The following is a 23909-nucleotide window of genomic DNA, read 5'->3' on the forward strand; positions in this document are numbered from 1 at the left end:
TTCGAGCCCCATAATCAGCTAGTTAATTAGTCAGAACAAAAGTATGCGAGTGCCAAACATAGTACTTAGCAAGTAAATGTATTGTAGCGATAAACAGCAGATGATTATTGTATTCACGTCCACTAAAAAGCCAAATATCTGACAGCTGAGTATCTAACGGACAACGTTTGATGAAATTTAAATATTCACAGTTTGTGAATGTGTGCCACACATCAGTATTATGTCTCTCTACTTTTAGTTTAAAAAAAATAATAAATAGTACTTGGACTGAAAGCACGGTTATGTTCATGGCATCTTATGCTTTTGCATCTAATGTCATTATTAACAAACTGCAGCCTCCCGTGAACATCTGCTTATATTTATATAGCTAGAATACCTCTCCAACACATACCTCTTGTTTTCATTACCTCACACGCGCATATTACACGAATCCGTTCAGTTGTTGTCTCATGTATTACCTCAGTTGTTTTTGTTGCTCATCTCCTCTCCCTGCTAAAATCCCGCCGGGCTGCACACACACTTCCCGTCTCCGTGCGTGTCCTCGTCGGAGCTCCCCCACCTCCTCCCTTCCTGCCCTCCGCAGTTCCACCTCCTCAGCGCCCCCGCCGTCCTCCTGCTGGGTTCAGCACCAGCACGGAGAGGCGGTGGTGGGAGGGGGCCGGGAACCTTACCTCTGCAGGCTTCCCCCCACGGCGCCTGTTCCCATTTCAAGTCCCGCCTGAAACCGACAGATTCTACCTCACCTCTCATCTCAGTGCAGCTGCCCCTCTGTCTGCAACACACACACAAACAGACACAGCATGCAGATTATATAGAAATAAATTTATATATATAAATATATTGTACACACACAGATGGGTGACAAATTAAAGGAAAAGTAGTTCCAGCCACCTTGATTCTCCACTTCTTTCTATTGGGAGCAACGATTCATATGTTCTCTTATCTTATGGTGGCAATGGAGCTGAGAAACCCACAGAAAACTCCTGAAGAGTTTTGGATCTGGTGATCATGAGGGTCATCCGTAGCTGTTACGTCACGATACAAAGATTTCATCACAGGATAAAGGCACCCTTTGAGATCTATTTTGTGTTTTATTTTATCCACTGCGAGTTCTTTTAATCCGTGAAATCCACCAGATTCGTGTTTCGGCTCCGACGCCACCAGCCAGGGTGACGGAGGTCACTCTGTTCAATGCCGGTGATTCTGCTCTGTATTACCGTTGTGTTTCAGAAGTTGCTCTGCTTTCTACTGTTCTGGAAAATACTCAAAGGTATCATAACGTATCGAGACCTGGCCACTTACTGACACAGTTGTTTAATTTAGTTTTTGTCGGGTTGTTTTTATTTATATATCGACATTCGATATATATATACATATCGTGAATGTTGATATTGCGATATATTGAGCAGCCCCAAAAGGTGCCTCCATATTTAGCTGTATTCAACATTTAGAAATGGCAAAACATAAACTATTACCGTATTTTCTGGACTATAAGTTCCACCTGAGTATAAGGTGCATAGGCCATGCTTTTTGCTCATGGTTAGCTTTCGTTGTTTTCTAATCTCTCACGAACTCTTTCTGCTGTTCTGTTTAATTTAAATTCTTCAGCATAGCTTTTACTTGCGCTTGACTGTCAGTTTCATATAGAATTGTAATGGAGGTTTTTCATTGTTCCTGTAGCAGCATTCAGTTGTCCTACACTGCCATCTGGTGGTCACAGATGATATGCACCAGTGTATTTTGTCACATTACCAGCTCTAAAAAAAACCTGCAACTTAGAGTCCCAAAAATAATGTGATTTCTGAAATACTTAAGTACACGCAGGGTAGAATCACACATTACATGGTGGATTTCAGGGTTACAGAGATAAGCAGCCACAAATCATGGAGCAGAAAATGTTTTCCAGGACGTTACAAAACCATCGGATCTCCTCTTTATCACAGGTTTTTATTTCCTTTAGCTGGTCACCCATCCCGATATATATCTATATATAGGTACACACAGTGTACAAACGAATTGCCAGCATGGACCCTGTGAGTGTGCTGCTCCTTTCTGAAACGGGCCATGGATCAACCGCTCACTCGGCAGACGTCTCTATCTCGACTTTCAACACACACCATGTGGGACCAAGAGTCACTCTGAATTCTTTTTCCTCTCAATCCCTCCTTTTTTTATTTCGGGTCCTGAAAATGACAGCGAGGGCGGGGTGGGTGAGTTTGGGACATTGACCGTGTGCCGGTTGAACTTAATAAGGACGCAAAGCTGTCGGAGGAAAGGAGGACGACAGCTGGAAGCTGGGACTCCAGTGGAAGCCATTACGGCCCCGTCGGGTCAGGCCAACAGACTTGTGGGTGGCGACTGGGAGGTGAATTCAAAACAGCGAGTGGGTCAGCAGTATCCGGGCGTCACCCCGGGCTGAGGTGAGGGAAACGGCGAGTGTGCAACTGTGGCCGGGCGACGCAAAGGCCAAGCCGCTTGCAACCGCCACGCAAAAATTGAAAAAAAGAAGAAGAAGAAGAAAACCAACAAACAAACAAAACAAACTGACCCTGCGATGATGCGTCTCCAGATCCTTCCCTCGCCGTCGCGGCAGAAACGGACTACGGCTATCGAGAAGACTTTTCTGAGCGACCGTCCTATCCCGGAAAACTTACATGAGTTTAACACTGCTGAGAAGATCTCCACCAACCATATCCCCAATTGCCATCCACGACAAATGATTATCAGGTTTTTTTCTGTTGCACTAAAACCACAATGTCTGTATCCCGTAGAGGCCCCCCCTGAACCCCCGTCCCCACCCCACCCCCACCTCCTCCAACACCCCTCCGACATCTTTCCTGCTCTTGCCTGTCTGTAGCAGTCTTAACAATACTTTCTCCGACACACGCGAGCCGCTCTCTCATCTCCCGGTTACCTGGTTTGAAGAGAAAAAAAAAACCTACAAGGACTGTGACATATGGCCTTTAGGCGCCGCCACTCTCAGTGTTACTAATCTATGTTGCAGGGTATTTAAATAAAACATGCTGATTATACAGGGATGCACGCATGCACACACACACACACACACATACACACACACGCACGCAGCAATAGGATGATCGAGCTGTACAGGTTCACACCCGCTGTCTCCAGGCCTGCTGTGTTTGTACTCCGCTCACTATCACTGTGAATGAAAGCCATGCAGCAGCCGGAGGGGGGAGGGGAGGGGGGTGGGGTGGGGAGGGGAGTCGTGGTTCGGACGGGGAAACTGCTGGCTTAGTAATTCAGACATGTCAATGTGCCTCGCAGAGGTCGGTAATACAAAATATACACTATACAGTATAGAAGCATATATTTATAGATATATAGATATATATATAAATGTTACAGTTATTGTACGTGGCATTAGAGCTATCAGTGGCTGATCTCCTGCTGCCAGCTCCGCTCGCGCCGTGACTCCGCCCGTCCCGTCAAGTAGCAAAAGGGTGTCAGAAGTCCGTCTGCACACCCGTGTTAGTTTCCAGTCGACGCGCTTTGTTTGCCTTGCGGTGACCACCAGCTCGCCTTCATAGATCTCGCCCTTCCCAGATGACTCCGCTCCTCCCGTCGTCCTCGGTTTCGCCCGCCGCCGCCGCCCTCGTTTCTGAGACTGCAAAGACGAGGTCGGGCGCCACGGTCTGCGATCCAAGCTGGCAGCACAGCCTCTCTGTCTCTGTCTCTCTCTCTCTCTCTCTCCTTTTCTCTCTCTTTCTTTCTTTCTCAGCCAAATGATCACCGGAGAAATCCTCTCCCTGTCCTCTTAAAATAAATGAACACACCAGCACCACAGAGCACACTGCCTTCAGCCATGATCAGATGCACCAGCATAGCAGAGAGACAGCAAACCATCATCCTCCTTCACCGAAAAAGCCATTTAAACCCGGACACTGACGCCATCATTCTGCAGTTCAGACCGCGGGCAATTCCACTTTTACTTCTTTTAAATCTGATCTCTTAATCGGGACGGTTTTGATTGGACAGATTGGACAGAGCGCGCTCCCTCCGTGCTCCGTGACCTCCGTGGTCAGAGGTTCGGAAGGCGCGCCAGCGTGTTTTTCCCACATCAAAGGCCGCTGCAGCAAACTCAAAGACATGGAATGCTTCTTCTTCTTCTTAACTTTTATGGCTTCATAACTTCCTCGCCATGAAACAAGAAATCATAAAAGCCCCTCCCCTCCCCCGAGAGTGTGATTCTAGAAACGTTGGATGAATGCACAAAAAGATACGTTCGTCTGGATTGAAATCAAATGCGAATCATTTCTGCTTTTTAATTCAATAATTTTGCGCCTGGACTCTGGTTGCCGTCCAGACCTGTGTTGAAAGCGCAGATCTGGACTGCAGGAAGGTGTGTATCGCACCGAGACTCTTCTGCTGTCGTGTGCGTTAAGATACATGCTTACCATCGTACCACTGGAATAAATGACCCCCATCTTGATCGCAGCACAAGTTCTACACACGCAGATATTCAGTATTAATTGAGTCTTCCTCGATGCGACAGGTGCACAAACACGGAAATGCACAAAAGTCCCCCAGAACTATTTCCAACTTCAAATCGGTCCTCAGACGACGAAAGCGTCTCCGCGCGGCGACGACATTGACGTCGTTCCTTTGAATGTAATTCAAAGAGCTTCCCCGGCAGTCGGCAGAACGATCAGGACGACTGGACGCAAACACGATCAGGGTTCGGAGGTTGAATGGTTCGCTTCGGGTCGCGCGCAGACGTTTTGTGTGTTTCATCCAACTTCTGTCTGGAATCGAGGGGATTGTGATTCGTTGCAAACTCAAGCGAGAAGAAAAAGATTTGCTCTGCGTTTCTCCAACACGGTCTGAGTCGTGGTGCACAGGGCGGCGCCCCCCCCCCCCCCCCCGGCCCGGCCCGGCCCTGTGTCCACCCCCCCCCTCGACACAAGCTGCAGAAGAAAAGCGAAAAGTCTCCATAATTTCTGCTCCGTGACCACAGAATTGTGTTTTCTCTTTCTCTCTCTCTTTCTTTCTCTCTTTCTCTCTCTCTCGGTCTCTTCGATTAGAGTTAGGGTTATGTTACGTTTACAATAACCTATAATGTGAACTCGACGATGCAGCATGGCACAAGAACTCTAACAACCACTCTGCGAACAGATCAACTACTGCTTTTATTTACTACTTACCCAGGGAACACATCTGTAAGTTAACATCCGTTCACTCTTTCTTTACATCTCTCTTCCAGCTCCTCGCACCTCCGAATTACCCCCCCCCCCCCATCTAATACCCTGTTTTTTCAGTCTTCGAACCCCACCCCCCTCCTCCCCCGATTCCCGTCCCGACACCTCTTCTCTCGATTTTATTCCCGCCGTCCACTCGGTGTGCACCTTCTTCTTCTCCCCCCTCCCCCCCCACTCGCACACAAACCTACTCCAACTCATACTAGCACTCTTTGGTGGAGAAAGACGACAATCCCTGCAGGAATATGTCCACATGTGGAATGTAAAATACTAAAATTGTACGATTAAAGACACGGTGTGAAGTCCCACACTCATGTTGTTTTTGATGTTGTTGATGACGTTGCTTTCGTTGTGCACCAAGTGTTCGTTGTTCTGCTTATTCTAGGGATGGATGAGTTCTGCGGGCCGGGTTCAAAACCCGGATCGCGTGACAGACAGACTGCTACTGATGCGTACTTTTTTTGATATAGTATGTTTATATAAAAAAAAAAAAAAAAGAGAGAGAAAAAAAAAAAAAAAGACTTGTGGTGTGCGGACTGAATATCTTGAGTGATGTAAAAGCAAGGGATGAAGTGACTTTGTTTCGGGGTGGAGAAAAACAAGCTGTCTTTTTTTTTTTTTTTTTTTTAAATGATTATTCTTTTTATGTCATGATTAATTTGCATCTGATTTTTCTTGGTAAGTGAATATCTGTCTATCTGTGTTGATGCTTTACTGTGAGAATATGGCTGTATATGCACTTTCAGACCATCGTTGGTGCAGTGGTAGCTAGTGCTCGAACATCACCCAGGGGTCGGGCTTCAATTCACCTTCAGTTTCACTAATCGACAAATCTGAAAGAAAAGACAAACAAACAAACAAAAAGAAACCGTCACACGGGATCGCGTTAGTTAAAATTAATCCAGGTCCGCTGGTCGCGTCACACAATGAGGAGTTTTGGCGCCGGAGCCAGCTAATGCTAACAGTTGTATATAGTAGCACTTTATTATTCACTGTTGTCTGACAGTGCTCGACTTTTAGTCGTCAAAAAAACGAAAACCTAAAACATTTTAGCGTCAAAAACTAGAGTGTGGTTTGAATTTGTATTCTGAATTTTTCAGAGAATAAAAAGCAATTTTTCAACTTTTTAAACGTCGTTAATCTTCTCTGCTTCCCGCCGTTTCGTCAACCGCTAGGTTCCGCTAAAACCGTAGCATGGGTATAATCATGAGTAAAAAAAAAAAAAAAAAAGAAATTTCGAACTGTATTTAAAATAAATCTCCAAAGCCGTGTGTAAAGCAAATTTGAAGCGCTCAAAGCTTCAGTATAACACATGAAGTTGTTGAAATAAAATAAAATTCTTAAAAAAAAAAACTATGTAGAAATATTTGGTTCATATGGTAGACTTAAATCACAAGACAAATAAAGAACAAATCTGATTTTGTTTTTTATGTAGTCTCATTGGATTATTGGGGGGGGGGGGATACCACTGGATGAGAAGCACTTATTCAGTAAAAATTAAAAAAAAAAAGTTTAAGGTTTAAGACAGGCATTATTGTACAATATAATTTCAAACGAGGACAATTTCAGTTTTCTAAATGAACACAACTTTCCTATGCACACCGGTGGCATTATAAGACATGATGAAGTTAATTCAGGCCTTCAAACCACAAACGTAACAATATTTCCAATATATTTCCGTCTTATACCAAATTAGCGCATCTTCCCGCTACAAATTCTTCTATCGTTGAACTTCTCCTGCGTTGGCACTTTGAAGAGAACATTAGCACGCACATTTTTACTCTTCTCATTGTGTGAGGACCAGTCGGACCAAACTTTTATGTTTTGACTAAAAGACTTTTTTATTTTTTATTTTAATTTTTTTATTCTTTTTAGGGAGTGTAGAAAAATTAATTGTGTAGGGTTGATCGCTTTAATTCCAACACATTTTTTTTTGTAATAAATTCACTTTAATGATGATACAAAACGTACTTTCATGGGTGTTTAGAAGAGTTGAACATCACTAAAGATTATCTTTGTTTAATAAAAAAAAAGACCCGACTTAATTGTGTTCTTTTTTATTTTTCGTGGTTCCAGCGCTTGGATGAGGTGAAACAATCGAAACCAATATAACGGATTCATTCATCTTGAAATGATGTTAAATCATTTTTTTAAAGGGGTAAGATTCAACTTGGGAATAATTTATCGGCAAATCTTTAGGTAAAACTATAAAAATAATTCCTTGCAAATACTTTCGCTACACTCCCTTACATTCTATCGTTTCCACAGAACATCACCTAACCAACAGTTTTAAGTCCAAATATTTTTCGAAATTTGGGGGTAATTTGAAGTGTTTTGTTTTGTTTTCGTTTCCCAATCCGACATCCAGTTAGTGGAACTGACAGTGAATGTGAATCTGAGACCTGCTCTCCGCAGTTGCTTGGGCTGTATCACTTGCTAAACTAGGTATTTGCTCTTACTCCTGATCTGGATCAACAAAAAGACAAAAAAAAAAAAAAAAAAAAACATTCAAAAAAAAAAAACCTCACACTCATGTCAATCTCAACCTCAGACCAGGATCATCTTGCAATGTATAAATCTGCCATACAAACATATATATTCTATATAAATCTCAATGTTGTGACAAGATTATTGCTTTTGATGGAAAGTAAGCCTCACCATTCAAAAATATGAAAGTATAAACAGTAAAAACATCACAATATAAACCAAAAAGGTGGAAAAAAAAAAAAAAAAAAAGATTTATACAACTATTCATACCTCATTGTTACTGCTTTGCACCAGAGTAAAGGAGCGGGGAGTGATCAGTCTCAAGCATGGAACAATTGGAACGTACAGGAGCCGAGCGCGGCGTCGGGGAGATTCAAAACATGCGGGCCTCATATTTTTGGTGGCCTGAAATTTGTTTGGCAAGGCACAGTTTAGTTTGGAAGTTTCCGGTTGAAGCCTTTTCACATCCCAGAAATGTAAGCTGGACTGGATTTAAAAAAAAGAATCTGCTCAAGATATGTCATTAACGTTGGGTGAATTTGGTAGAAACGCTTACCATTGTGACAATATTGTGGCTCGGAAAAAAACAATGCACTTAACTTTGTTTATGTCTATAAGGAATCGATAGCATGAACTACGAGGCCATGCTCTGAGTATTTATCATCGGCTGGCAGGTATTTATTCCTTCTCGATGTGTGTTCTGCCCTGACAAACCAAGAGAGGACTGAGGCTTCATCAGGACGAGAGCGCGCCAGAGGGACCCGCTGAGTCGTTTAGAGCAAGCTCAAATTACACACGTCATCTGCGTAGAAAGATGTCATCCTCTTCCGAACTCCCGTGCTGCTGCTGTTTGCACCCAGTGTTTTAACACAGGCCACGAAATTGTGCCTTCAATAAGAGAAAAAAAAAAAAAAACGAAACGAGTTTTAAGACCCTTTGTCCCGACTCCTATTCCCGTGATGGAAATGTCCTCTCTTGTTCTTGTTTGTTGCTCCTTGCAGACCCAGTACCCCCCCCCCCCCCCCCCCCCCCGTACCCACCGCCACCACCCTCCTCCCTTGTGACTTTACGCGGTAGCACACAACCCGGCCAGACCCCCCCCCCAAACCCCCAAACCCCCACCACCACTGCGATTATCAGGCGAGTCGGCCCGTTTCCCGCTTGCGAAGCAGCCATAACTTTGTTGGCAGAGCACAGTGTTGAATGTAAAGCTGAATGTGACGTGGGTTGAAGCGCCCCCGAGATGAGAGTCTGATGGTGTATTTGATTTTAAAAAGAAAAACAAACAAAACTAAACTAAACAAAAAAAAAAAGAACAAAAAAAAAAAAAGATTAATGGCCGGTCGTGGGTTTGTAATGGGCACGGTTGTTGTCTTGTTTTCTGTGACAAATCATTCATGGCACAATCAGAGAATGGCATCTCAATGGCTCAAAGCTGTTTGTGTTTGTGGCTATGTGACATTCATTTTCAACATTATAAAATTATTTGATATCACTTTTGTCTCTGCTTTGTCTCTGTTTCGGGGAGTAATTCAGTTTGTTCCTGTTTATCACTCAATGCAGCCAAATCTCAAGAGTCTGAGGTTTTTTTTAGTCAAGCAAATGTGATTATTTTCATTAATATCCATGACAGATGCCACTAATTAAGTTAGAAAAATGTGTTTTGATGAAACTATTCCTAGATTTTCCTTCTATTTTAAACATTTCTTTGTCATGTCTGGTAAGAAGGACATTTGGGTGGGGGCGTCTTACTGGGAAAAAGCCTCTCCGTGACCCCCCCATGCAGATTTCTTTCTTCGCAGCAATGTGTCCCTGGAGGCCTTTTCATGGGAGGATTTATTTTGCATTTCTTTTTGTTTATCAAGATTTTTTCGCATGAATAAATTTGAAAACTGAAAGGAAAGGACGTCCCCACCCCCTTAACCCCTTGATGCCTGAATTTATTTCCAATTATTAAAGATAAAATTCCGTGTTTTTGCTTTCAAGTAAATGCTAAATTAAGTTAAAGGGGTCAAATGATGCAAAATTCACTTTCTAATGGTTTTCCAGCAGTACTATGTCCCCATACCAGGAATGACGCCCCAGAAGTGAACAAAGTTTGTCCTCTCTCTCCCTGGCTTGTTTCAGGTTTTAAAAAGTGTGTTGCTCCAACGGGCCAATCAGAAATCAAACCCTGTATAGTGTCATGGGGGGGTTCAGCCAATCCCAATCAAGGGAGGCCCCTCCATTTGACTCCTCCCACAATTAGGCAGCTCTGCTCTGGCACATGGCACCACGAGAGGAAGTACTTCCGCCTCTTCCCAAGATGGGCATGTGTGGGCGGAGCCAGTCCAGCTCACACAGACAAAAATCAAGGAAAAGCTGAATTTGGGGCAAGAAACTTTGAATACAACGTGTTTGGACCAACGAGACTCAAGTGAAAGTGTTGAAAAGGCTGAACGATATGACCCCTTTGAGTTTTAATTTTACTATAGTGCATAAAATAGATAGAAACTTTAGAATATAGCCATGGTGGCTGAATGAAGCGAATTGGCGACAAAATATCTTTAAACATATTTGTCATATGTCTCCTTTCATTCATCTTCAATAACTAACTGATCCCATCTCTTTAATTAAAATCACTATTTCTTAGAAGTAGAAAACATTTGAGGAGTTTATCCTCTCGGCTCATTGTGATCAATGTTTTCACACATGAAAAAGTCTTAAACTGGACGTCTGATTTTCTGAACGGTCGGAGTCAAACCCTTTCCTCTGGGCTGAAGTAACGCGCAGGAAGAATTAAAAAAAATAAATAAATAAAAGCTTCTTTTCTTTCCCTTTTGTACCTTTATTAGAAAAGCAAAGCGGCAAAGTTTCTTATTCCGCAGAGTGATTCCACAGTTTGCTGCAGGTGCGTCCTGTTTGGTTTAATCATCCTTGAAGCGCGTCGCAAATGAGTCCACCTGTGGTCCAATTTAATTGATTGGACAGACAAAAGGCCGACGCTGGGGGTTCCTGAGCTGCCGCGACTCTCCCTGCATGACAAGAGACAAACACAAACAAGATGGAGAAGGCGGACCGAGAGCAGGAGGAGAAGGGAGAAAAACCTCAAAGCTTTTTGAAAGATCAGGAGACACACGGACTTCCAGGTCCCGCTTCACTTCACATCTTCAGCACACGTGAGTCCAGAGATTAGAGATGTCTAAACAGAGATTATTTTTGGTCAAATTAAAACAATAAGTACTGACTTTATCTTCCTCAGTCCGTAGCGCCGAAGATACCAAACGTGTTCCGTGTCTGAGAAAACTGCAGTTTGTCCATCTGGAAGATTTTTGGATTTTTTTCAGTCCCAGTCTGTTTGTTTATTTATTTATTTATTTATTTATTTCCATATCGTTATGCAAGAATTGGAGACAATGGCTTCTTTTTTCTTCATCATTAATCAGAAAAGGCTGCAGGAGTCGTCTGGTCTGATTGTGATTGCTCCTCGTGTCTCAACCGCGTGTGTGAAGCTCTTTTTCCATGGCTTTGGTTCTCCAACGAGGTCAAACACACACACACACACACACACACACACACACACACACACACACACACACACCCCTTCAGTCTAAACCAAACGCTTCTTTTCACCTGCGGTATGTCGGGATAATAAACCTGGATCGAGGGAAATGTGAACGACCTTTTGGCGCTCTGGTAAAACAACACATGGAGTTTGTCTGGTTAAAACGCGTTGCCAGAAACTTAATCCCCCAGATTAATTAAGAATTTTTTATTTTATTTATTTTTTTCCTCTCTGGTTGGATCTGTACCTGACTCTTTGCCAGAGCCTTGAATAGTGAGGTAAACGTTCCTGGCGTTGCTCCGTCGGTGGAAGGGCTTAGCGGGGATGTGGGGACGCGGCAGAAAGAAACATGTGCGGGCGGGTCGCGCCGCCAAGTCCAAAGCTCAGAAAGTTGCTTACGACCCAACAACTCCTGATGAGGATAATTGGGTTTTATTTTCCAGCTCGGTTTCCTGTCCTGTCAATTACGCTCATGCAATAAACACATGGCGAATAAAGGCTGACACGCAGTTAAAAAAACTCCAGCCAGAGCCGTTCGCCCCGGAGACTCTGCTTGGCCGAGACTCTTAAATCATAAACTTAAAGAGCACCAAACTCTCCCGACGCTCCCTCTCGCGGCGTCACAACAATGGCTTTATTCATACTGCACCTCTGAGTGTTTAGACACAGAATCTCACTGCGTTTCACGTCCCCTCTTTGTCTGATTGCTGCTCCCTCCTCTGATGTGTTTCACCTGATTGTCTGCACCTGGTGACAGCGGGGGGGGGGGGGGGGGGCACACATGGAGGTCTCATTCTGCTTCCAAGCGTCTCTTCTTGATTCTCCCGTCATGTGGTGGAGTTTGATTGTTTTTTTTTTTGGTCCGATGAGCGTCTGTTTCCTGGATAGAACAGTGATTCATTGGGTGGAAATCCATTCACAAATCTAGATTTACACTTTTTACTTCTCTTAATACATTTTCATTCTAAAAGTCTGTTTTATTAAAAATCAAACGATCTTTCAGCAGCAGTTGTTTTAGTAAAAGCTTTAAAAAAATAAAAAAAAATCACTTCAGTAAAAGTGATTCGATTTGACAGTGTTTGACATTTCCTGCGCAGACGGGCAACACCTTGTTTTCCCTTCCAGCCGCAGACACGTCCACGCGTCCACGCGTCCGCTCAAACTCAAGCAAATTAATCCGATTACAAAAGAGGGATGGAGACACGGTCAGGCCGCAGATATCGACGACTGATCCTGCCTGATGCAGCTCTGATGAGGAGGAACCGTGAGGTGGTGACAGGTCGGACTCACAGGACCTGAAAGAGCCTCACTTTTTCTATTTTTTTTATTTATTTATTTTTTAACAGATGTGTTGATTTTGGGCTTTGTGTTGGAGATCTGTCGTTTCCAAAGCTGCTTTATTCCGCGAGTTAATATTTAACCAGCGAGTGACTCCCACTGTGCAGTGTGAATGCATTAATACAAACGAAGCATCACAGAAGTTGGAAGTTGAGTGAAATGTAGATTAAAAAAAAAAAAAAAAAAAAAAGTCAATGAACTGATGTGCAATGTGGTCGATAACAGAGACGAAGTGTTAGAAGTTTACGGCATATTAAAAAATGTAATTGTGATGGTTATGGACTCAAGTAAACAGGAAAAGCATCGTTTTATAAAAAAAAACAAGTGGGTGGATGTATGGCTTTTTCATTTCTTAATATGCCGCTCCTCCAACGATTTCGGAAACTTGTTGAAAACGTCCAGATAAAAATGAGCTTTTATTGAAACTGCTGACCCATTTTGCTCCGTTTCAACATTCATCTTCTTTTCTCGCCTTCTTTTCTATTTCTGCACCCTTATACAGTGTCCCAACTTTTATGGGAGCGCAGAGTCATTTACAAACGTGTGTGTGTGTGTGTGTGTGTGTGTGTGTGTGTGTGTGTGTGTGTGTGTGTGTGTGTGTGTGTGTGTGTGTGTGTGTGTGTGGAGGGAACACACACACACACACACACACACACACACACACACACACACACACACACACACACACACACACACACAGATTGACAGACTGGGACATCCACATTACAGATTTTTCCTCTCAGCTAAAGGAAACAGGCCTCCCAGCCATGGTCTATAAATAACTCACTGGAGTTTCATCCTCCTCACGTTTACTGACATTGCTCATGTTTTTCATCAGTTTGCTTAGAAAAACCACACGCTGTCTCTTTTTACCTCTTTTTTTTATTAATTTTTTTTTTTTAATAACACGCATTCTTTATGATATGACGAGACGTTTACATTCGGCTCTTGTTTAAAAATGAACGAGGACTCTGCTGTTTTTGGTTTTCTGGGTTTACTGTCATGAAAAACAATCCACTGGTAGCTCCAAATGCTGGGATGTGTAAAAAATGTAGAATTTTTTTATTTTTATATGTCTCTATCCTATCATTTTTCTTTATATGCAAACTGCACAAAAGGTGCAAAAAACAAATACAAATTATTCCCGCTCTATTTATGTATTATTACATGACTGGCTGCTGTTATTACATTTTGACACAACTTCAATCATGTAATAACTTTATTGGCAAAATGTCATTATGGTAATGGAACAAATCTCTTATTACCACTATTGGCTTTGTCGCATTGAAACGGGTCCAAATAACCTGAGCAATGTAAGTATTATAGTTGACATGTGAATAGTTGATTAGAAAATGAGGCATGTCATATCAAAATAGGCAAAAAGTCATTTCAAAATGTAGATAGTTGATTCCTGGAAGTTTGTGAATCTCAAACGCTCCAAATCGCTGAGCCTGAGAGGTATAGGAGAATTAAGTTGACGCTTATTTACGACTGCTAAGGCGCATCACAACGACACAACTACGAGCAGGAAATGGATTTTGAGGATCCGCCCACGTGTGCAAACACACAACTGGGAGCGGGAGAGAGAAGGAGCACATGGCTGCCCCACCCCCCGAGGAGGCGTTCATGCAGACTGGCGTTGCGTAAGGGAGTTGCCCTCCTCTCCGGCCAGACGTGTCCCCGTGTCAACCGAGGCAGAAGAAAACAAAGAAAAAACATGTGAGGAAGACGAGCACCATCGAGGATCTGCCCAGCATGTGGAATGAAGTCAGACACGTGTGGTTTGGGAGGATACAGCGTCGACTCGCCGTCATTTCCTCCACCTTGACCTTGACCTCCACACCGGGGGACTGCAACCTGCTGCTCAGGAGCCACGTGTCCAAAATAAACTGGCCCCAAAAAGTGTCTCATTTTGAGAAAAGGCCATTTGTGAAAATTAAAAACAGCCCAAATGAGTCAAAACAACTTCCACCAGCTAAAACGGGCCAACGTCAAAGCAGAAGTTCTGATGACAAGAGCCCATATTGTGAGTGTGTGAACATGAATTCGGTCCCTGCAGCAGTATTAAACCCAAACCAACACACACAGACGACACACCACTTTCCAAGTACATCACATCAACTCAGACAAAGTGAAAAAAAAAAAGACTTAAACCCATACTTACTGCACATTTGGTCTCAAATGAAGGAGCAACTGAACTTAAATGGAAACAGATCGTGTTATAAAATGACCCCCTGACCCCCCATTGTCACTTTACCCCTGCTCCTGTTCTGCCCCCGTCGGTGGTGATTATCTAAAGCAGTTTTATTTTCTTAGATGATATGGACTTTCATTGCAGCGTTGGAGGCGGAACACATTGCCTCAGTCTGCTGTGACAGTGAACCATGGTTATTCTGACAGAGTGAGACCTCTCATTGCTTTACAATATCTCTGTTTCTTGAATGGCTGCATGAGACTTTTCATTATAACAAAGTCATTTCCTGGTATTGTGGCGAGTTGATATGGTAAATGTGTTGGAAACGATAAGTGATGAGAATCCCAGTGACCGAAGGTTTGGATTAACAGGAGGCCTCAGTCATTCTGAGTCCAACTGTGCCCCCTAGCGACCAATCTGAGGACTGACATCACCAAGCGCCACCTGAGTGGGTTATAACACGATGTTCTCTACATCGTTTCTGTCTTCCTGGTCATTGTTATTGCAGATTTTAATTTTATTTACCAACATTTGGGGCGTTTTGATTGTAAAACCATCTTGATGCACACATGTTTATGTTTTTTTGACAGGAAAATTGTTTTTTTTTTTCCTTTGTTTGGAAAGTTTGTCTCTTTGTGTCTCATTGTGTCAACTTTCATATCATTCATTGTTGTTTTGTGTGTCTTTCTTGTTGTTTTGTATCCCTATTATGTACAGTAGTTGTTCCAGGTACCTTTGCAGCTGAGTTGTCTTTTGTATTTTCTTCTTGTTGCTTTGTTTCTTTCATTGTTGCCTTCTCCTGCTGATGTTGAATTTTGCAGAGGACATGTTGCACACCAGGTGTTTTGGATACATTCTTGATATTTGCCTGTATTCTGACTCTTATCCTTCAATTCCTGTCATTGGGCTTGTTGTGATTAGAGCTGCTGCGCTTTAATGGCGCAACAGATGAAGCTGTCCTACTGCGCCCTCTACTGGATGAAGGGCTTCCATTGCAGCTGCTTCTTGTGTCGAGGACTAGATCTTTAGAGTTTCAGGAGCGGGTTCCAGTTGTGTGAAATGTGACCGGGCAGGACATTAGATCGACTCCCTCCATCGACACTCTTTGTGATGAGTGGATTTGTCGGGTAAAGAGGAAACAACCGGGTCTTTTTCCCACCATTTATTACAGAATGTATGAAAAGCGAGCTACAACAATCACCGGTGTCATTAGATAAAGTGCACTTATAGGAGCGGTGGGATCATCCGTGGGAGTCGACGAAAGCCTGCTGACACATCAGACTGACACACCGAGATCCACAGCCGCAACGACACACATCACGACGGGGGGGCGAATATGCACAGCCATGTCCATAGAGACAGACGTGTCACAAAAGCATGCACGGTACTAAGAAACTGCGGACAGGCGGACAAAAAAAAAAAAATAAAAAAATTCACCAATCGCACAAAAGTGCAAAAAGGGGTCGACACAGAGGTTTATCGGTCGCTGGCAAACAGGTCCCACATTCTGGCAGTGGTTAACGTTACAATCAGTGGACGGTTGAGTCTCTCAAAGTGACTTCAAAAAGTGCATTTTCACCTTTTTATAATCGAGAACGTTTCCTTTATGAAGCCAGGGAGCCACAATACAAAGTTTGGATTGATACAGGCAGGCTTCTGAACAGGAGGTCAAAAGGTTAAACAAGATTCCCTAAGATGTATTATTGATCACTGAGACAAAATCCCCCAGTGGTCGACAAATCTCACAATTCAGGAGGAATGAAATCACAGGGTCCCACTGGAGACATCTGGCAGTGTTTGCAGACGTCACTTCTCTTTGCTTTTTTTCACGATTTTTTGTTTCTCTCAGTACTTGTATGCACAGCAACGTTACTCTTTGTACTTGGATATGGTTTTCTAGTAGAGTGAGCAGCAGGAAAACACACCAAACTGTACAGAAGATGAAGTTCTGACATGTCTAATATTCAGAATATAAGTGACGGTACGCGAGCGCACTACCGTGACGTTCTCGCTGCAGGACGAAAGTGCTCCAAATCTGACTTTGTCTGCCCAGTTTGAGCCGTAGCGCTCTCTTCTTTTTTTATTTATTTTTTTAATGACAGTCTTATCAGTATAAATACATTTTTTTTTAATTCATATTTGGTTCTAAATTGGATATCGTCTGCATCCGAAGTTTTTCAAGGCAAACTGAGCCTGAATGATTTTGTTGAAATTCATTGGAATGAGAAAAGCGCCACATTTCCTAACAAGACGAGCAACATAATGGAAAATCCATTAATCATTTGGTCATCATTTTGTGGATTCAGATTGCACCAAAACTTAAAAAATTCACTATTCCCGCACACGACTCGTCACAAAATCAGACTTTGATCTTCCGGCCTGCAGCGTGAGCGCAGCAGCGGCGGATGTAAACGACTGGAATTTACACAAGACACTCTGCTGAGCACTGTCACCTTCACCACGTGGGAACAATTACAATAGTACATGTACGTGTTAGTAGTTTGTGTGTATTATGGTGTGATGGAGATACACGCAGCGCCTCCGTTTCCAGAACCGATGCGTGGCGAGTTCCCGCTGTTCAACACGTCAAAGAAACACTGCGCGTTCCCTCTCTCTCTCTCTCCTCCAGACGCTCCTGTTTGGGCCTCACTTGCTCCAGAGCCGCCCCGGGTCCGACAGCCTCTGGTTCAGGAGGCAGAGCTGGCGCAGGAAGCCGTCGTTGGGTCCGATCTCTCGTTTCCGCCGCACCATGGCGAGGGCGGTGTGGACGTCCATGTTCTGACGGAGCATCAGGTAGGCGATGACCAAGGTGGGCGAGCGGCTGTAGCCTTCCCTGCAGTGAACGTAGACTTTCCCTGGAAAACAAGCAGCGGATCGGACTGGTTGGTGGAGGAAATATGTGAGACGGAGAACAATTTCAGCTGCAGTGTGGAACTCATGGGCCGTCTTGTTGATAGTGGAGCCCGCGTGCAAATACCATCACGTCGCGTCGCGATGCAAACCCGGGAAATCTGTTTACTTTTCTCCAGATTCAAACAGTTTCTGAACTTTTTTGTTCTATTTGTGCAAATTATATCGCGAAAGAGTGAAATTGTGAGCTGCCTGACTACATTTTCCTTCATTTGTGAATCAAAATTACAATTTGCAGTGAAGATTAATGAAAGTTTTTACCAACCAAAGAACCAACCAAGCAACCAACCAACAAACTCAACAACTGACAGAATAACCAACCAACCAACCAACCAACCAGCCAACAAACCAACCTAGCAACCAACCAACCAAGCAACCAACCGAACAACCAACCAACCAGCCAACAAACCAACCAACCAAGCAACCAACCAAACAACCAAACAAACAAACCAACCTAGCAACCAACCAAGCAACCAAGCAACCAACCGAACAACCAACCAACCAACCAGCCAACAAAACAACCAAGCAACCAATCAGCCAACCAACCAACCAAGCAACCAACCGAACAACCAACCAACCAACCAACCAGCCAACAAAACAACCAAGCAACCAATCAGCCAACCAAGCAACCAACCAAACAAACCAACCAAACCAACCAACCTAGCAACCAACCAACCAACCAAGCAACCAACCGAACAACCAACCAACCAACCAGCCAACAAACCAACCAACCAACCAACCAAGCAACCAAACAAACCTAGCAACCAACCAAGTAACCAACCTAGCAACCAAACAAACCAAGCAACCAGCCAACAAACCAACCAAGCAACCAACCTAGCAACCAACCAAACCAACCAACCAGCCAACAAACCAACCAACCAACCAACCAGCCAAACAAACCAACCAAGCAACCAACCAACCAACCAAGCAATTTCAGTGAACATTTTTTCCAGTTGTTACAGATGATCTTTAATATCTCGTATTGGGATTCCCTACATGAACTGTATTTACGACCATCGATGAAAGACTCGCCTCGTCCATTTTTGAATGCCAGCGCCTTCTCGATAAAATCTGCCGCCTCTTCGAAGTACACGCTGATGTCAAAGTGGTCGGTGTCGCTGGCCGCCACGCCGTGGTAGACGACGCCCGTCCCCGCGTAGAACTCTGCGTTGGTGTTGACGTGCATGAAGGAGTTTCCCTCCGCCGCGTTCAGGATGTGCGTGATGCCCAGACGCTTCAGACGCATCACGTTGGTGGCGACGAATCTGTATCAGGAAAAAAACAAGGTGCCCCGCCGCCACCAGGCACAGTCACTCTATCGATTATAAAGTTCGATGCCATTCATCAAGTATTTATCGACAATGACAATTGTACAAGCAGCTGATTGTCAGCACCTGGCGGCCGCAGAGTATATGTTGGACATCTTCTGTGGTCTGGTTGTTGGCTTGTGTGGTTTTCTATGCTCCTGTGTCCTGCTTTTCCAGACCTTTAAACACCCCGTCCAGCTCTTTAACCTGTTTTTTTTTTGTCTTTCTCTTTTCTTGATAACATTATTTGGAGTTTGGGGCTGGACTGTGCTGTGTCTTTGCATTAGTGTGTGTTTGACAGCCGTCCCTAGAATGGGTTGTCTTTTCAATAAACTATGTAGGTTTCCTTGCACGAGCCAACATGAGCCAATATGAATGAAGCTCCACCTGTTGATCTTTTCTCATCTCTTCACCTCTAAAGGGAAGATTACAGGAGTCTGCGGCTGCCATTTAACTCACTTGCCGTGATAGATAGAAGTTCTGCTGTTCACGGGGGAACCTCTGGCAGAACTGCATCACACAGTCGACGTGGAGAGCTAAAAATAGAGTCGAGGCACGCTGGTGGAATCAGGACAAGATCGTTCAAACCATAAATCACTCGCTCGGAGAGAGAGAGAGAGAGGGAGAGAGAGAGAAAGCGATGCGTGGGCGCACACTTGCGTCACGAGGCTGCGTGTGCAGGGAGGCTGTATGTCCCAGACAATATTTGTGAGGATACTGGCTGTAATGTAACAGGCTGGAGTGTTTCTGCTCCGTCCTCCTCGACTCCTTTCTGCAGGAAGAATAAAAGCGAGCACACGGGAGGTTTTTCCCCCCTTCCTCAAACACACACAAGTTATGACTCATCGCTCAGAAAACACATCCCGGAGTTTGTCTTTTGAGGCTTTCAGATAAGTCATGTAAAATTTAGAAGGTGTGTTTCCAGAACTTTCCCTGGCCCGCTCTGTGTGCCAGAGCTGTAATGGACTTTAAATACTGTATGCTCCACACGCTGAATTATTCACACGTTCCTGTTCTGGACCTCTCCTGCCTCCCAATTATCACTTTTCTTTTCGCTCTGTTGTCTAACATGTGACAGACTGCAAGATTACCTGCAAAGTGATGCTTTGGCATCACAGGTAACGCTTCATGATGTCATTTCGTTCAAACTTCAGGCCTTACTTGAGCGATTGATCATTTCAGAGCGTGGGGCGCGTCTTCTCTGTGGGTGGCTTTTTCCTGGCGTTACTTTTTCTTTCAACTTTTGAGAAGAGATTCCTATTGAAAGAAAATAAGTGGGGGGGGGGAGACAAACTTCTAAAGCTCACCTTTCATAACCACTCTGTCTAATTTAAAGTTGTAGGGGACTGGAGCCGATCCGAACTGATTCCAGGTGACGATACGTTTACACCTACAAACAATTGATAGTCGCCATTTAGCCTCAGATGCATGTTTTTTGGACCGCGGGCTTAAACTGGAACAACTCCAAGAAAACATGCAAATTCCACACGGAAAGGCCTGCGAGCCAAACCCGGCTTCAAACCAGAGACCTTCCACTGGCCGAGAAGACTGATAACGTGATTTTTCAGAACAAAGAAAGACCCTTATATTGGAGACAACATTATGCAGCTTTGGCATTCAAACTTGTTGGCAACGTCCCTCAGTGGTCCGTCATTGTAATGCAACAATAAGGAAATCCTCGTCTATGGGAATTACAAAAAAAAGACATTTGATCAGATATTAGCAGTGGCGATCAGTGTCATTTAACAAAGAAATATGCATCTTTAAGTCCACATCTCCTTTACAGGAGAAGAAAGCAGCTCGTTGATGTTTGGGGAAGAGAAATAGACCTAAAACAGGTAGAATTTATGGAGGTGTTGTTAAACAGGCTGCTTTTTCTAATGGGGAGAGGATAACAAGATAAACAATCCAAAGTAAACGTGTGTCGGTGAACCCAGTAAATACCTCCAGGTTGAAATAATGTCCATTAGAGTTGTTATAACCCTGTTAAATATCAGTCGTTCACGTTACATGGAGTAACAATCTCAGAGGCTCTAGTGTCATTTGTGTTGCATGTAAATGTTTTATAAATTCAGATTCCTCTCGCTTGTGCAGTTTGCATGTTCTTCCCTTGCACATGTATTTCCTACCACAAACGTGAAGAGGAAGGTATTTTTGGTGACTCTGAGGTTGTGTGTGACCGTCGCTGTGTTTGCACCGGAGACGTGTCCGCTGCGATCGATCCTGAAAGTTTACGAGGCACTAGAGAAGATGGATGGACGCTTACGACATCGCTGCAATCGAACATGATATACTGTGTGCCACCAGTGGCTGAAACATGATTCATAATGCGGGAACATCTATGCAGTTCTCCTCCACCACAAGTTATTGCATTTATCAAATTAATGCAACACGTGTGTGTGTGTATATATATATATATATATATATATATATATATATATATATATATGTAAAAAGACAGAAAATGCAGGGTTTTTTTTATTATTACAACAAAAACTCAAGCTGATAGAGCTATTTTGTCTAAATTCATGACAAAAAAGAACAATATAGTTCTAAATAAGGCTCTAAAACCAGTCTCAGGTCGTTCAGCTCCATGATTAATAAAAACTAAGTGTCTCTTCTCTCTGACCCAAAGACTGAGGGCACTGGGACACAAAGGAGTCTGGAATGATCTTTGGAGAAACTTGAAATATGCAGCAAACCCTTAAAGACGCCTTGAATTCAACAATAGAACCATTGATGAAGTTGCAGAGCTATTTTCGTCTCGTCCCCCCCCCCCCCCACCCCCTCTGACACCCACCTTGTCTGCTTCATTTCGCCTCCAAAAAAGAAAAATCTGTCCCACCTTCAGAAAAATGAAACGACTTGCTTCCCTGCATGCCTCTGCGCTTCTGAAAATTCCAACGGTGTAACTGCTTTGGATAATAATGTCAATATATGTTAATTAATTAGAGACATAAAAGGGTAATCCCAAAGCATCTTTGCGTGAATAAACAATGCTTTTTGGGGGAATTGCACAATAATCTAATAATAACCCTTGATCAGATTATTTCATGCTGTGTGCACATGACTGCAGTCAAAATAATCCCAAAATAGTAACAAGGGTTGCTGCTGCTGCTGCTGCTGCTGCTGCTGCTGCTGCTGCTGCTGCTGCTGCATGACCTAAATTCTCTATAATATGAAGCAAAGGCAGGAAATATAAATAAATTAATAAAAACAATAAGGAATAATGTGTTGAATGACTCACGCATTCCCCACGTAGATCCTGTTGTAAACCTCGTGGAAGTGTTTGGTCGGCCAGCTGTAGAAGCCGCTGTCGTCCGTCAGCAGGTCGTTGAGTTGCTGGAGCGAAACCTCGAAGCTCTCCGGAGCCGCCGGCTTCACGTGCTGGCCGGGTTTGTTCTTCATGTTGTCAGGCCGGTCGGAGGCGGTGGCAGGTGGCGGAGAGGTGTCGGTTTACCGGGCTGATGTCAGTGCGCCTCCAGACGGAGCGACTGTGTGTCTGTACGCGTGAGAGATAAACAGGAGCCCACCGCCAGGGCCGGAGCTCAGCTCCATGCGGGGCGGGGGGCCACCAGCCCACCCTCAGTGCCACCCGTTAGGGAAAAAAAAAGATCTTCTTTTCTATTCGCCATTCATAAATAAGTCTCCCGTACACACGGGAAACATCTGCGTCCATGCTACAAAGTGAAAAAATACTTTAAACGATGTAGTGCGTATGCCAGGCCTATAGGTGGCGCTGTAACGCTGCCCCAGAGATATCCCAAAAACGGCGAAGAAGAGACCAACCATGCAAAAACGGAAACAAATCTGTCATATCGCCTTAATAAACCAATCAGCATCAGAAGCTTCTGCAGCACGATCTGGAGCATCTACAAAAAGTATATATATATATATATATATATATATATAAGGCTTTAACATGTATTAATCTACGACCATCTTCAATCTGATTACAAATGTTAGAGTCACATCTGTGTGGATAAATGTTTGTTTTGAATAATAGATAATTTTTTTGTTAACATAAACTGTTAAATGTGTTTAATAAACTTGTTAAGTGCAGATATAGTCTCTTCTCTCTGGAGCCTGTTTGCTCATGCAAGACAAAACGCGATTGTTGAGATTAAAAATTAGTTAACCGTGATTAATCAAACTTAATCCACAGCGACTGTGTGATTAATCTCATTCTAAAATTGTAATCGTTTCACTGCGCTAGTAGAAATGACTAGTTATAGGCGAAGAGAGCATGCACAGCTTCTCAAAGTACGTGTCCAATGGATCCTTCAATTTCTCAAATGATTGATTCCCAGTTAAAGAAAAACAACACATTCTCATTATGCAATAATAGATTTTTTTTTAATGATTATTAGTCTTGCAGGATTCGAAGCAATGGGCATTGCATTCAGTCAAATCTAAAGTGCAAATGTTGCAGGATAACATCTGTGAAGCGCGAGGTCGGAAGAAAAAGTTATTCCTTAAGGAAGCCGCTCCGACAGGCTGCAGTTGGAGTCGTCTGATTTAAGCTGAAGAAAAAGATAAGGATGAGATTTTAGTGCGAGCGCCAGACCCGCTGGGTGACAACGGCATAGTGAAGCCCGCAAACCAAAACCTTGTAGGAATGTTGTGTTTCGCTTTGAATTAATCTCCCGTGTAACCAATCTGAAAATTTCAAGACGAACGTGTCTGTGGATAAAAAAAGCATTAATGTTGTTTCATATGACGAAGTCAAAATTCCCCATGTGTACTAAATCCCAATGTCTCAAGAAGTCGTCATAAATGACTTTTGTGAAGTTTAGTATTTGTCAAACAGCAAAAAAAAAATAAAAATTTTGTGACTTAAAATATTTTTGGCTTATCGTGTGACAATAAGAAATATTTAAAGAATTTCGATGTGGTTATAATGATCTTGT

The 23909-nt window shown here is 43.4% G+C and overlaps 1 protein-coding gene across 1 annotated transcript; it reads right to left on the reverse strand.

Moving 5' to 3' along the window:
- Nucleotides 1-15936: 15936 nt before the first annotated feature.
- Nucleotides 15937-22530, reverse strand: LOC308124686 (dual specificity protein phosphatase 3-like). Its single transcript, XM_080487879.1, has 3 exons — nucleotides 22247-22530; nucleotides 18725-18957; nucleotides 15937-17637 (listed from the first exon to the last, which is right to left on the reverse strand). The coding sequence occupies exons 1-3, from the start codon at nucleotides 22405-22407 to the stop codon at nucleotides 17429-17431; spliced, it is 603 nt and encodes a 200-aa protein (XP_080344005.1). The 5' UTR covers nucleotides 22408-22530; the 3' UTR covers nucleotides 15937-17428.
- Between the last annotated feature and the right edge of the window lie 1379 nt (nucleotides 22531-23909).

Source organism: Lipophrys pholis, assembly GCF_963383615.2.
Source record: "Lipophrys pholis genome assembly, chromosome: 19".
Taxonomy (NCBI): Eukaryota; Metazoa; Chordata; class Actinopteri; order Blenniiformes; family Blenniidae; genus Lipophrys; species Lipophrys pholis.

Excerpts from the sequence above, each read along its gene's own strand:
- LOC308124686 (XM_080487879.1), bottom strand. The coding sequence starts at position 22,407 with ATGAAGAACAAACCCGGCCAGCACGTGAAGCCGGCGGCTCCGGAGAGC. Across the intron at positions 18,958-22,246 it reads AGGATCTACGTGGGGAATGC|ATTCGTCGCCACCAACGTGA; the intron begins GTGAGTCATTCA and ends TTCCTGATACAG. Across the intron at positions 17,638-18,724 it reads GGCATTCAAAAATGGACGAG|GGAAAGTCTACGTTCACTGC; the intron begins GCGAGTCTTTCA and ends CTTGTTTTCCAG.